Source organism: Vicia villosa, linkage group LG1 (genome assembly GCF_029867415.1).
Source record: "Vicia villosa cultivar HV-30 ecotype Madison, WI linkage group LG1, Vvil1.0, whole genome shotgun sequence".
Lineage (NCBI taxonomy): Eukaryota > Viridiplantae > Streptophyta > Magnoliopsida > Fabales > Fabaceae > Vicia > Vicia villosa.
The window spans coordinates 62,048,751-62,064,869 of NC_081180.1; the positions used below are offsets into that span (position 1 = coordinate 62,048,751).

At 30.7% G+C, this 16,119-nt stretch overlaps 3 protein-coding genes across 3 annotated transcripts; 2 read left to right on the forward strand and 1 right to left on the reverse strand.

Moving 5' to 3' along the window:
- Window positions 1-17: 17 nt before the first annotated feature.
- Window positions 18-434, forward strand: LOC131644042 (uncharacterized). Its single transcript, XM_058914433.1, has one exon. The coding sequence runs from the start codon at window positions 18-20 to the stop codon at window positions 432-434; it is 417 nt and encodes a 138-aa protein (XP_058770416.1).
- Window positions 435-3,229: 2,795 nt separating this feature from the next.
- Window positions 3,230-4,383, reverse strand: LOC131607539 (uncharacterized). The gene is made up of 4 exons (XM_058879535.1): window positions 4,157-4,383; window positions 3,962-4,048; window positions 3,681-3,888; window positions 3,230-3,595 (listed from the first exon to the last, which is right to left on the reverse strand). The coding sequence occupies exons 1-4, from the start codon at window positions 4,231-4,233 to the stop codon at window positions 3,365-3,367; spliced, it is 603 nt and encodes a 200-aa protein (XP_058735518.1). The 5' UTR covers window positions 4,234-4,383; the 3' UTR covers window positions 3,230-3,364.
- An 8,199-nt stretch (window positions 4,384-12,582) lies between these two features.
- LOC131639394 (caffeoyl-CoA O-methyltransferase-like) lies at window positions 12,583-15,700 on the forward strand. Its single transcript, XM_058909894.1, has 5 exons — window positions 12,583-12,800; window positions 12,895-12,974; window positions 13,071-13,215; window positions 14,993-15,124; window positions 15,252-15,700. Exons 1-5 carry the CDS (start codon window positions 12,723-12,725, stop codon window positions 15,543-15,545), a joined length of 729 nt encoding a protein of 242 aa, XP_058765877.1. The 5' UTR covers window positions 12,583-12,722; the 3' UTR covers window positions 15,546-15,700.
- The last annotated feature ends 419 nt before the right edge of the window (window positions 15,701-16,119 follow it).

Here is a 16,119-nt window from a genome sequence, read left to right on the forward strand (position 1 = left end):
GAACACCAATTATGCTCATGAGGAATATTGATCAGTCAGAAGGACTATGTAATGGAACAAGGTTGATAGTAACAAAATTGGGGACACATGTTATTGAAGCTTCGATAATAGCTGGAAAGAACTGTGGCAATCGGGTGTACATCCCACAAATGGATATGTCACCTTCCCAATCCCCATGGCCGTTTAAGCTCAACAGAAGACAGTTCCCCATTATAGTGTCATATGCCATGACAATTAACAAATCCCAAGGACAGTCTTTGGATACTGTTGGTCTATACCTACCAAGGGATGTTTTTACACATGGACAAATATATGTTGCACTATCAAGAGTGACAACAAAACAAGGAATCAAGATATTAATACATGATCAACATGCAAAAGTTAAAACAACAACTACAAATGTAGTTTACAAGGAGATCTTTGACAATATATAATTTCTGTATTTGTTGCTTTTATTATACTGATTGTTAAATTTAAATCCATTTTAAGGTTTACTGACACATCAACACTAAAAAACTTCAAAAGCAATTATAGTGATAGCTGTCAGTTACTGCAATATACTATCCGGGAAACCTATAAACGTAACATATTGCACAACGACATCGGACATCAACTCTAAATACAATACATTCACCAGCATCGATTTTATGACATCTACAAAACATATCCCACCCAGGACCTAACTCAGTATTGTAAGGATCATGAATGTTGTCATCAAATGTGTATCGGCTGTGAAAGTACGGTAAATCCACCCAATCTCCCACTTCTTTAAACCAGTTTATTCCAAAATTATTGTCCCCATAATAACCAAATTCAACAATAACGCCCACAGGAAAAGCATAATATGCTTCTAACAAGCACCACCCACTTATTATCATCGGATGATCGCCAACTTTATTAAAGATCAACTCATGGTGGACACCTTGGTTGTTGAGCACTGTCCAAACTTTGTTTATTTCGTCATTGTAATTCAGTGTGAATTCTGGATCAATTTCAGGATACATCTTGTAATTTACAATACTTAATTTATGAGTCGAGACAATTTTAACATAATAAACAATATAATACCAATACTTAATTACACAAGAAACTGCTGTACATACCTGTGAACATACTTTCGCAATTAAAAAACAGTCAATCTGTCTGGAATGAATGAGAGTTCCTGTTTTATCCATTTAGTAGAAACCAAAGACACAACTTATGTTTGTATGAAACTCAAAACACTGCAAACTATACCTGATTCAATGCGGTTTTTGGTCTTTTATATAACAACAAACATATATGGTATCAATATTGTAACATTCACATTTAATATCGGTTATAAAGATTCATTAAAAACTATCTTATAAAACACATCTATTAATATAATAAATTCACATTTAATTTCGGTTAGAAAGATTCATTAAAAACTATCTAATAAAACACATCTATTAATATAATAACCACACAATAAACTTAATATTACATATAAAATATTATAGGAGTAATCCAACAACTGACATGAAACATAAAGATACGTCTTAAAATTCCATCAAACATAAAACAACCACAGCCCCACCACTAATACATAACTATTGTCACACCATCATTACTAAAACTATCATTACATAACACACTGATATTTCAACTGCATTATCCACAACGAGATCGGTTGACCACTGCCACAGCTACCATTTGTGTTCCAGGTTGCACTGATGAACAAGGTTTATCGCATATTACAAACCTCAGTCGGTCACCATCTTGAATGCCTCCTTCCTTAACAAAATCGCACCAACCCTTCCAAAGATATCTCTCAACTCCATACTCCCTCTTGGAATAATGAAGCTCACACTTGAATACCCTTTTGAAGTCAGAATCACGAAACAAGACACGCGTATAGCGCTTGTCCAAGCAGTTGCGGACGACTTCTTGAGGAAATTGCTGCAACAATAGCATGTAATATATCATCTTTAACCATACAACTTAAATAGAAGTAGGGGAAATTCAAAAAAAAAAGAGTCTCTGAAAAAACTTAACCCAAACATAACTAACTTAATATACTTACAAGCACATTTTCAGAAGCTACTTTGACAGAATCAATAACCTTACACGAGGAATAGTATTTGTATCCATCCTCTTCCTTCGTATCAATGGATACCACCCTTCTGCTCCTCTTTTCTTTTGTAATCGTAACAGGAGAAGACCTCCTGTTAGCCACATCTCCACTCCCCAAACTGTTATCATGTTTCCCATCAGTCAAACTTTCAACCACAACCTCTTTCCCAGTTATTTGACTCCATAAACGAGCACTTCTTCTAGGACCACTGCCAGACGTCATATTAACCTCACTCCCAATGTTCAGCAATTCCCAACTTCTTTTCCATTCATTCTGAAACCGCCTCTCCTCCAACACCCTCTTTATGCGATATTCATTTATGAGCATATCCCATGTTTCATCAAATTTCATCTTCCCTGCATTCCTGCTGAACAAAGACTAATCAGAATCAGTATATAATTTCGAATAAAACATGAATCAACGATTGAACATGCAAAAAGAAATAACAGAACGTGTATCAACATTAGCTGATTATCCCGTCTACATTACAAATCAAATTTACACGCAGGAAATCACCTTCCACCAGAAATCATTGAACTTTTATCCCCCATTTCACTAATTCCTCAACCAAACTTCTGAAAAACTAGGCGTAAAATCTTTGAGGGCAGAAACCTTATATTAAAAAGTGAAACAACGTAACGTATAGAAACAAACACAACGTTTCCTACTTCATGTTAAGTAATATATTACTCTATTCATCACTAATGACACTAAAAGCCCATTACTACTCACACATGACCATTCCTCTATTACAGCCACCAAAATAGTTAATGTCATAATTCTCTTCAATAGGAAATTAATTCCAAACATTAAACGTTATGTTAAAACTAATAAACAAACCTAATAAATAACTACAACAATATAAAAAACTTTACAACATAAAAATAAATCCCAAACGAACAAATTGTGTTTCCGCTATTAGATGTAATAGTATTATTAGAACTTCTTTTTATATTAATCAAGAAGACTAATCTATCGGAACTTCAGCAAATAATATAATAATTCATTCAAAACATAAACACTACCATAACGATAACACACCTATCTTATCATTTAATACATAAAAAAACTTAATTCACAATTGTTATATGATTATTCACTGGAAGATCCAAAAAACCAGAAACTTACCCTCTATCCGACCAAAAATTAACAACAATAAAACCAACCATACTGTTCGGGCAATACATATTACCAAAAAAATAAACACAGTCAACATTACAAGTCCAAATCCAAAACGCCCTACCCCTTCACCAACGTAACATATAGCCGTCACGGAGGATTCTCTATGGTGAACCACAAGGTATCTCCAGTTCGGACATCCCTATCCTTCACATAGTCGTGCCATCCTCCACCCATAAATTTTTCACTCTTAAACGGCTTTTCGTTACGCACTGGCCAGCCAATCTCCACATAATAACTCCTCCGAGTATCTTCATCTATAAGCTCAATCCCTCTTTGATTCCACAGCAGATAGTGTTTTGAAACACATGCAGGAAAAGACTGCAACCAAAACATATAATAGTAAAATCATTGACCCAATCCATTATATCAAAACGCATAAAAACTCACAGTACTAAAGTATTACCTGCACATTAGTCTGCATGCTCTGTCCGTCTATAACCTCAACCTTCCAACTGTGGTAAAAATCATATCCTTCATCCCCTACCTCATCACTCCCCGAATCAGAGCTACGGTCATCGACACAAGGATCCTTCAATAAATGTACAACTTTCATCTGATTTACACTATATTTTTCAAACAGACCTTCATACTCCTCATCTGAGCTAACATATCTGGAGTATCATCAAAAACATTAATGGCGGTCTTTCAAATACACAAAATAAATGTACTAAACAGAATACTTACACAAATTTAGCCTTCCTCGATTTGGGCTTCAAACACTCTCTGGCAACAGTCTCACCACTTCCCTGGCAGCCATCGGCTTCTAAACAACTACATATGAAAAACAAGCGCAATAACATAAACACAATATCAAAACATACAAAACAAATAAAATAAGAACCCTTTAAATTCAAAACTCAATAATTGAAAATCATTTACCAGTTCATAGCACCAGCTGCGGATGTATGGACGTCTGATTTCCCAACAACAACAGCCGCTTCTCCTTCGTTAGTCATTGCAATGTCATCAACGCCATCATTAGATGAGAAACTGCATGCATACCGAAAATTATTAGCAATGTGATTAAGGCAAGGGGATAATCGGTTAATCTACAAAAACAACAAAACCACACAAATGGGTACCCAACAAAAATCGAGAACCAAAACACACATGCAAGAAGAAAGACGAAGTGTCACTGTTAGAAATGGAAAAAAACCATAGAACTACCTTCCATCTTCAACTATGCGGTCGGACCTACCCATTGTCGTGCTCTGCGAAGTAGTAACTAAAACGGTTCCAAAATGACAAACAACCTAGGAACCTTCTATTTCGGAAGTACTTCTAAAGTCTGTAAACAAAAGAGACAAAATGCAGTGTACCACTACTGACTCTTTGTATCCTATTATGTTTCCAAAAAGTTTCTATAACTGTTGGGATTCATTAAATATATCTTTTAACAATTATAACACACGTGATATATTTGTTATGCATGAACCCTTAATCATGTAGTACCTTATGCATTCCATTTTATTAAATGGTATAAATACAACATAGTTACATTTTGGGTACACAAATTAATAATTTACACAATAAATTATTCTTAACAGGATTAAACACAATTCTAAAAAATGGAAGCTTAAGAGGCATAAATAATTCAAATATATTTAAATAAATATTTATGAAAACATCAAAAATATTGACAAAAATTTAACGTAGACAAAAAACTATTAGTTGACCCAAATAACACGGCACCAACACGTACCCGTGCGCATGCACGGGTATCGCACTAGTTTTACAAAAGTTGGTAGTAATTTATTTCAAATATTGAGAGTTGAGTCCTCGAAGGTATTTATGAGGCCACCACGTTTATTATAAGATAAAATTGCAAGATATTCGGCTGTTATAGACCACAATTCCCACCTACTACCTCCACCACACAAACCAACAACAACCTGACATTTCCAATTAAGATGTGGTGCCTGCCAGCAATAAGAAAAATAATAATTGAGGTTAAGTTACATGGAAGGAAATGGAACGAGCGGAAAAGATAACAAAAAAATCTTCTACAGTTCTACTTTACTTGAAAATAGTAATTTTGTGAATAAAAAAATATTTGTGATTGATATATTTTCAATTTTAATATTATTATAACATGTAGAAAATTTGAAGAAAAAAGAAATTAAGCTTTTTAGTTTATTCTGCACTACACCAAATTTAAACTTTAATAGATTTTTTGTGTAAATAGGGTTCATTAAAATGATTATAATTATTGTTCGAAGTTTTTTTTAAAATAAAAAATCACTCTTAAATTTAACAATGTTATTATATGAAAAACAATCTCCTTTTATTGGTCACCTGTTTTTTTAATTTTTAAATATGTGATGTAGAAGAGCATTTTAAAAAAATATTTCTCTTTAGACCTCAATGGTATTTACACATTTAAAAAATCAAAAGCATAGTTAAGCATTTTGTCAATTTTAAGTTAAGGACTTCGTTAATTTTCATGTTAGTATATTCGATAGCAAATATAATTACATGCAATTCAATTTGAAAGGAGGTGCTAACTTCAATTTTAACTGAGAAAGCATCCACGATATTCCTAAATTATTCATGAATATGTCACTATGAATCGAATTATGATTAAGAAAACACTAATTATCTTGTATGATTCTAAGTGTGGGAGGAGGTCAGCATTTGATGTCAAATCATTTAATAATTCTAAACTCATGAATTGAAGAATGCATGTGTCTATTGAAAGAAGTAGATGTCATACTAACCAATTATTTAACATGGTGAATGTCTCTATCAAAATAAATTTTTCCATTTTGAATCATGATATTGTTTCTTGTGTGCCAAGTTTTATAAATATTTCTGATGATGAGAGCCATGATCATATTCTTAATTCGAGACCTCGAACTTCTATCAGCATGTTTGAATAAGCTTTCATAACTAGTTCTATCAATGATCATACCAAACAATCACTTCATCATTGGAAAAAATTAAGGTGTATTTGCATCTACGAAATAAGTGGTCTCCAATTTCTAAATCATGATTGCATAGAAAGCACCTCGAAACCATGTGCATTCCTCTTTGAATCACGTTGTCTTTTATTGTAATAACATTATGCACCATCTTACAAGTCACTGTGCCAGATGAATTTTGTTCAAGAAGGCATAATGTGATCACTCCTGATACAGTTTTAGGCATCTATAAAAGATAGTTCATCATTTGTAGATCATGTCCAAAGGAGTTCTTCAACAATAGTAATATCAAATGGCAAGTTGATATTCAAAATGTCCTCGACAAATTGAGGAGCCAAAATGAATAAGCCAAGAGAAATATTTCAATTGATGTCTATGATAACTTAATAAACCTTAGTAGTTTGCATAAATTGAACATCCATTAGCAATAATATTTAAAAATATTTAATTTTGTATCCCAACCAATTGTCAGTCCATAAATCAAAGTATCTCCCATCACCAACCTATTATGTATTATGTTTCTCATGAAATGAAAAATAATGCTTAGTGTTAGGCTAAATTGAAAAAAAATGATACATGATTGATCTTTTATGCCTGCGACATCTATTAATAAGCATATAAGATCATTTTTTATTGGTAGTCAACAACTTCCAAAAAAGAGATAGCCAACTAGCTTTATTTATTGTCCTAATATCAATCAAACCAAGACCTTCTTGAAACAAAGGTGAAAAAATAACCTTTCATGAGGTAGTAATTAGCTTTCTACTATTTATGCTACCTATTCCACACAAAAATTTATGATGCAATAATCTTGTTTATTAATAAGATTGATTGGACATTTATAAATGCTAATACTATACAGTAGCATGTCTTGTATGATAGACTTGACCAATTGAACCATACCCATCAGAGAAAAGAAGTTCCCTTCCAAGTAGCTACCTTGCCCAATACTTTATCTTTTATGATCCGAATATGATGAGTTATATGCTTGTCTTTGATCGTAGTAACTCCATGATCGTTAACTGGTGTTTTTCCCACAATGAATTCAAGAATATATGAAATTTGCCTCAACTGAGATTCAGAATTAGCTCCACCATAAAGCTTACGCTTAGTTAGACTGTGTTGACTATAATTTTGACCATATTCTTGAAGGAGATGGTTAGTAAATTAAGCATTTTTCCTGACAGATTTATAGAATATCATCAAGTCATGTGCAAAACAAATCTGGATACTAAGTGATATGCATGTCAGCTTACCCTGATCTACCAACATATATGATTTCCTACTAAGGGTCTTTTTAATAATGCACTTGAGTAAGGGAGACAAAGGATCTCCTAACCTCACTTCTTTAGAGCATGAAAATAATTCTTAAACTTTTCGAATCATCATGATTTACGACGCGACTTAGTGGGGAGTGGTAAGAATCTAATCACAAAACTTTTTATCAAATAAACATTAAAAAAAATTGATAAGATAATGAGAATCTAAAGTATTAAAGGTTTTTCTGATGTCTATCATCAATGTCATAAAACATCCAAAAAAATTCTTGTCCAACAAATTAATGTCTTTAGAAGTAATGCTAATGCACTCGTAAATATGTCTTCCCCTAATGAAGCTTATTTGATGTTTTGAGACAATTTTAGGAGCTAATATGGTTAACCTATCTGCAATGATCTTAGTGATGATTTTGAGTTGAAAATTTACAAGTGCAATAGGTACATATTGCTTAATAGAATATGCTTCATGTAACGCCCTAAACTGCTTTCAGGATTACGGAATGACCCCACTACCAAACACGGGTCTTGTCAGCATGCTTTGTACTCACTCCTTTCCAAGAAACTTCTCAGAAGGCCACCCATCCAAATACTACTCCAAGTCAAGCATGCTTAACTATGGAATTCTTATCTGTTAGGTTACCGAAAATATGACACATCTTCTTTTTGGTAGCCAAACAGATAAGAAGTCCATAGTTAAGCGTGCTTGACTTGGAGTAGTATTTGGATGGGCGACCTTCTGGAAAATTTCATGCAAAGCGTGCAAGTGAGAACAAAACATACTGAAAAGACCTGTGTTGGTTTGTGGGATCAATCGATAATCCTGAAAGTAGTCTAAGGTGTTACACTGCATGTTGTTTAAGTATTTATGTCACATTAACAAAATTGAGATTAGGAAATATCCAACCTTGTTCAAATAATTAATTCAATGAACTAATCACATCTCTCATCACTATATCCCAATAGGACTGAAAAAAACATCCCCAAAAGCCATTAGTTTCTAAAGAAAAATTACCATCCATATTATGGACTAGATTCTTATTTTCTCTAGGCCGATGAATTCTAGTGAGATATTCATTATAAGGATGAGTTATAATTACTGGTTAATTTTCTCCACCAAATCAACATAATTATAATTATTATCTAATTCAATGCACTCCTCCCAAAAAAAATTGGTATGACTCAATTTAGTGAATTTCTACTAGCATATCTCAATTTGGTTGTGTTGTGAAAATATATTGTATTCCTATCTTTATCCATAAACCTTTTATACATACTTTTTCCCTCAAAAATTGGTTTAACGAATGAAATGCCTTATCAACAGAAATTGGACATTTTCTCCTCTACTCAAATATCAGCATTATAACATGCATCATTAATCAAACCTTGTATTATGTTAACTTCATTGGTAGCTTGAGTGAATTTAAGATGAATATTTTCAAAAGTCTATTTCTTGAAATTTATTAAGAATATATTTAAGAGATCTCAAATTTGGGGATAAAACAAACATAAGGCAACCAACAACACCAATATTCTAAGTGTCAGCAATCAATTGTTTATAATTATCATCTAGAGAACAAAACCTTTATAAATTTGAATGGCCTAGCTAAATCAAAACCACCTTTTTCATAATCGAGAAGAATATGGTAATGATTTAAGTGATTCTTGATCAAAGTGAAACAATTGACTGTGTTCCAATTATCTAGGAAATTCTAATTACATATGGCTTTGTTGAGCCTAACATAAGAGTAATAACCCACTTTTCTCCCATTGGTTCAAGTGTAATTGCTACAATTAGTGTCAGAATGAATACGCTCAATTTAATTACAACTAGGAAACTCAAAAGTGAAATTTTTGTATGGAGGGCAACTACCAAATTTCTCATGGAAACCAATAAATGCATTGAAATCATTTATCATGCACCCAAGGCCAGGATTGACTTGTTGAAGATTGGTATGTTCTTTCCATAATTGTCTCCGAATCACATGGGAGTTACATGCTCATAAATTTGTAATGAAGAATTTAGTTTGATCCAATTCTATAGAAAAGGTTGCATCTTGCTCAGACAAACTCATTACAGAAGGATTCATATATTTCGCACGAAAATCATTTAGGCTTGAATCTTGATTATGTCTAAAACATAATGCATATCTCTTAAATATAATTTGTTTAAAACACTGAGCACGGAAATGAATACAAATAATCATTGGTTCAACAATCAAAAGCAACTCAGGATTTTGTTGATCTCAAAGAATTTTAATAGCCAACATAGTATCAAGATTTCATATTCCTCTATCATTCCAAACAAGTATTTTATTTAGTGGTGTTATCTTACATGAAGAGACTCGATTATTGATTTAATTCCAGATTGAGTAAGTTTATGACTTCCCCTACCATTTTTCTTGTCCAAAGTAAATTCTGTTTGAAGTAACTCAGGAGGATTATCTTCTTCACCTCACAAGTTATTCTTCTTCTCCAAATGCAAACCATCATGGGGATTTCTCACACAATTCTTACTACTATTTTACATAACCATAAAATCAAGACCAAGTTTCTCCCTTATATCACTGATAAGCTCTTTCTCAATCACCAAATTCTCCTTTAAATCATCAAATATCTCTATTATTATTCTTATTCATTCAAAGGGATTGTTTATCATAAATATCCTTATTAGAGTTAACCTTCATCTCTTCTTAATGGCGACAACCAACTCATCTTTCTATATGTCATGTTTCAGGATTATGATTTTATGACTTATTCAAATCTACATAGTCATCATTCACCAAGTTACTCATCATGACATGTACATATTCGTCATTCTCAATGTCCTTCGTGTTGGTGGAGGATATGAGGATTGAAACGGTCTAAGGGATGAATAGATCATTCCTCTAAAAAACCATTTTAAAAAACAATTCCTTTTACCGGATCACAACTTTACAAATAAAGGATAGCGAAAATTTTATAAATCATATGATTAAATGGATATTATAGTTAACTCAAATTATCAATAATAACAATAATTGAGAAATATGAAGTTTCTTAAATAAGTAATTCAACAATTAACATAATTTAATTTTCACAGAGCTCAAATTGAATTTGATTAATCGAATGATCAATCTAACAACAAGAGTTCATACAACAATAATCGCAAGAGAGAATGTTCAAATGACTAGATCTATCACAAACCTAAACTTTAATTATGAAATCGCAACAAGCAGATAAATCCTAATAACATGTTTTTCTATGAAAGCGACACAAACCTAAGCATTCAAAAGAATACATAAAATTAAAGAGATATAGGGAAGGAGAAGTGGTTCAACTCTATCGTTCTCGCAAGAGCTAAATCCACTCTTTAATGCCCATTGAAAATTGTTATCTTCCAATAATAATAAAGTGACAATTGTTTACAAAAATTAGATAGCCACTTGATACGAGATACTCTTGAAAATATATAGTCTTCTTATCTTGATCCTTTCTTGTTGTATACGGCGTCTTCTTAGCCGATCTTGCAAGATCCAAATGATCTCAACTTAATTCTTCTAGAATCAATAATTATGCCTAGCCTCTTTTCTAACACAACCTTTCCTCGGTCCTAATGCTCCCTTGAACATTAATTTGTCTAAAAAACACTGAAACTCTGACTCTGTCTGTAGAATTCCACACATCACTATTGAAGTAACCTGGAGAAAAGATTTATTATTTTTCTTGTTGAATTGCCAAACTCTAGCACCACTACGCAAACTGAATCTTAACTTCAACTCAAGAACTTCATAAACATCAACAAAGAATGAACCTCCTCTATAATAGATCTCATATTCTCGAAGAATTTAGAAGCAATTGATGTTAATCTTGCTAGAGGTAGAAGATGAGTTCAAAAGCAAAAGATAGATGTGAAAATATGTTCTTTGAAAGTTGGTTTTCAAGTTTTTAGAAAGACTTTCAAAAATATGATTATCATCACAATAATCACTCTATGTTAATTGTGAGGGAGAGAGGAAAATGATTCATATAGGTGCTTGAGATTATGCACAAAAATGAGTAAAAATGATGTTTGATTCAAGTCATAAGCACATGTCTAATTGAGTCAACTGAAAAAGTAATTTGAGTCAAGATCTACACTTATGAGAAATCCATTTCAGCCATGATTCGAGTCATGAAAGCTTTGAGTCGAATCAAGTCATTAAATATGTGAGTCGAATCAATGTGATTCGATTCATGACAACTTTACAACCTTTTTGAAAGCCTTTGTTTCACTTGATTCGAGTCATAGGATGTGTGATTGGAATCAAACACCTAAAATCTTAACTTTTTGCAATCTTAAAGATGTTTTGAGATCCTTCTAATGTCATGACTTAAACCAATTCTAAATATGATTCTTGATCCAAAAATTCCTCTAATTGACTTAAAGCGCATTGCTTACATTAGAAAATAAACAGTTTAAATTATGCATACTAAAACACGATTTTATGCAAAAACACTTATTTCTAAAATATTTGAAAAGATCTCACTTAAAAAAGACTATAACGAAAGCGATAAATGGTACTCCCTCCGTCTCAAAATAAGTGTCTTATTTGAGCTTTGCGCGGTTCTTAAGAAAATGATTAGATGTGTTGATTTTAATGATAAAAATAATATTATTTACTAAAATACCCTTATTTATTATAGGTAGTGGAGTTGTTGAAAAACGTAAAAGTTAATATATAGGGGTATAGTAGTGGAAAAAAATAATAATTGTTGCATTGGTATTCTAAAGAGACATTTATTTTGAGACATAGAAAAAATGCAAATGAGACACTTATTATGAGACGGAGGGAGTAAAAGATAATAAATGAAACAAACAACAAAACCAAAACCTTAAAAAACATACCTTAAAAAGCATAGCATAATAATATTTATAAGATTAAAATAAAAAATTATATATTTGAAGGACAAAATATGACTACACGGATTAAAAATCTATAACCAAAAAACAAAAAAGATATTTACAAGTGATAACAATTAACAACCGAAACTCTACCTTCTCATTTTTTTTTTTTTATGTTTAATATTATTTTATTTAGTTTATATTTATTTATAGTTAATAAAGTTAGTATTACTTTTTCAAAACAAATTAAAGTATCCAACCTTCATAGCCCCGCAATCAATCAGCTTGTCTATAAATAAAACAGTTTTTATAGGTTTTATTCTTCAAAGAGAGAGAACTAGCTTTTCATAATCCCAAAAAGAGTAATCAAGAAAAGAAGAGAAGAGATGGGTGAGGAAAACCAAGTCATCGAAAACAAACCTGCCCTTTACAAGGGTCTCCTTAACAGTGATGCACTTTATAATGTATTCACTCTTCACATCCTTTCTTTTTTATTTATCATTTACCATAATTCAGGATATTTTTATGTATTATAAGTCTTTTGTGTTGTTGATTCAGTATATACTTGAAACCAATGTGTTTCCGAGAGAGCATCCATGTTTGAAGGAGCTTCGTGAGATGACAGAAATACACTCTCAGTAAGATTATATTATCTCTATTCTTTTTTATTTGTCATTTAAAATATTAATTTTGATAGTAAAAAAATTTACACTACTCGTAATTCAATTTAATAGGGGCATTATGCTTATACCTGCTGATGAAGGACAGTTTTTAAGCTTGTTGATTAAGCTGATGAATGCAAAGAAGACAATGGAGATTGGTGTGTACACTGGTTACTCTCTTCTCTCCACTGCTCTTGCTCTTCCCTCTGATGGAAAGGTAAGCCTATAATTATTTATTTAGTAAGGAGGAGATAAGAATTAGTCAATAAATTTATATTTTCAAGTGGACTTCAAATTTATGATTTCATTTTAGATTTTAGATATGGCAGGGAGTGGATAAGATTCTCTGATGTAGATATTGTGCATATTTTTGTCACGTTCTCTTCCATTGATTTTAATCTATTCAGAAGATAAACTTATATTTTATCACATTCTATCAATTCAAATCTAGCCTTTTTTTTAATTTTTTTTTTTTTACAAAATCTAGCCTTATCTTTAAAAGCTATACAATTATTGAAGGGTTCACGCACATTCAAGAGCATCTATATTCATGCTATTTAAATTAGTGATATAAATGAATTCTATTTAATTTAATATTTTTTTTTATTTACATTTTTTGACTATTTAACCAACTTAGTTATATATTTTAAATATTCATATAATTCATCTAAAATTTTAAATTGAATTCCACTGTTTTTTTTAATATAAAAAGTGAAAAAATGTTAATTTTATAAACAATATTGGTCAAATCTAAGAGAAAGTTGATTTTTTAGATTTATTGAATCATTAATAATCAATGTATTTAGTTCATGATATAGTCCAAATACATTTATAATTAAATAAATTTAAAAAGTAAATTTTCTCTTGTAAATAAAAACAAAAAATAATATTATATAATATATGTGACATCGGAATACATAAGCCAGCATCGATGTGGATGTTCTAAAAAGCATAGCAAGAAGCACTACAAAAAAGAGAAACTTTAGCTTCTAAGAAAAATCTATAATTCTTGTATACACATAACACATTTATAAATGACTAAAATTATTTTTATAATTTATTAAATAATTAATGTATTTAGTTTATTATTCTCTCTAATTCTTACTATAATAAGAGAAAATTTATTTTTTTAAATTTATGAAATGATTAATATATGAGAAAATGGATTGTCGCACTAACAGTAAAAATTATTTTTACACTATCAACTAATGACAACCATATATCTCGTCAAATCAGACTATAAATTTTAAAACACTTAAATTGTTTGACACTTTAAAATATTCTGATTGAATGAATGTGTAATCATTCTTTACACTGACAGTGCACTACCATCAAACTCATAATATGTTTGGTCCGACCAAATATATTAATCATTTCATAAATTTAAAAAGTTTTCTCTTATAACAAGTATTAGAGGAAGTATATAGATCCACTGTATTAGTTATTTAATAAATTTTAATTTTTTCTTATTATAAACACTTGAAGAAATATTTATTAGATGATATTTTTAAATTGATAAAATTAACAGACTGAAATTAGTTAAAAATATTTTGGGGGTGTTTGTTTCAAATCTATAAATTAAATGTACGAGAATACATGGTAGAAAATAGTTATTCCCATGTTTTTTATAACATTGAAAAAAATTATTTTCAAAAATTTATATTTTTTAAAATAAATTAATTTGCGTAACTTTTATAATTCTCATGTTTTTATTTCCACGAAGAGAAGGTGAAAATGTTTAATCCCGTAAAATTTAACATTTTTTTTTGAAAAAATATTTAAATACTTATTTTCCTAGAAACAATAAATTATATTGCAAACACATTTAACAAAGAATTAAATCTTTATATTTTTATTTTCGAATAACTTATTCTTAAAAATTATTAATTCATTGTTGTTTATTTTACTAGGAAATAATATTAAATCCAATAAAAAAACATAAACATATCATCTTCTTAGTAATAAATTAATGTATATCTTGTTTATTTTATTAGATATTGGCTTTAGACATTAGTCGTGAATACTTTGAGTTGGGATTGCCCATGATTAAAAAAGCTGGAGTGGATCACAAGATTGAATTTAGAGAAGGACCTGCTGTTGATCTTTTAGATGAAATTCTTCAAGATGTATGTTTCCATCCTTTCTTCCCAACTTTATTTCATTAGTTTCTTCAAAAGGTTTCCAACTTAATTTATTTCATCCATGTATATATTATAAATTTAGAATTAACTTCTTCAAGATGTATGTTTGCAGGAAAATAACAAGGGAACATTTGATTTTATTTTTGTGGATGCTGATAAGAATAACTACTTAAACTATCACAAGAGAGTAATTGAGCTTGTTAAAGTTGGGGGATTGATTGGATACGATAACACCTTATGGTGTGGATCAGTGGTGGCTCCACCTGATACTATTATTTATGAAACCATTCGGAACTTACGCGAATATGTGATTGAGTTTAACAAATATATAGCTCAAGATTCAAGATTTGAGGTTTGTCTGGTTTCTATAGGAGATGGGATTACCCTATGTCGCCGCATCAACTAATCCCTCCTCTGTGGTCATTTCTTTGTTTGGAGAATTTGAATTTTTAATAACAAGGTTATGGAGTGTGAAGTGTGTTAGAAGTTTATAAGAAATATCTTTATTATCTACGATGTTATGAATAAGGAACATTAATGTCAATGTTCATTTTCTCCGTATTTTTTATCTTAATTTAGTGGTTTTTAAGAATGATTTTAATTATTGTAATTTGCATTTAGTCATATGAATATCAGCGATGCTATCTTGACACAATATTTAACACTTACATACATTGTACTGTGTCTTTCACATGAACAATATTTTTTTATTAAAAATATTTTATAATAAAAAGGTATCTATTTAAAAAAACATAAATATTTATTTTGTAAAACAAGTATAAAATCGTGTAATTAACCAATTTCACTATTTTTTAATCAATAATGCTATTTTGACATATGTGAGATATTGAACCGAACTCTAGCATGGTCGAAAAGTAGCTTCTTAGTTCGACATGATTAAGCATGAAGTTGAAGGTTGTTCACATGCTGGTGTCGAAGTTGCTAGAGTTGTTAGCATGTTAAATTAAGTTTTAGTGTTT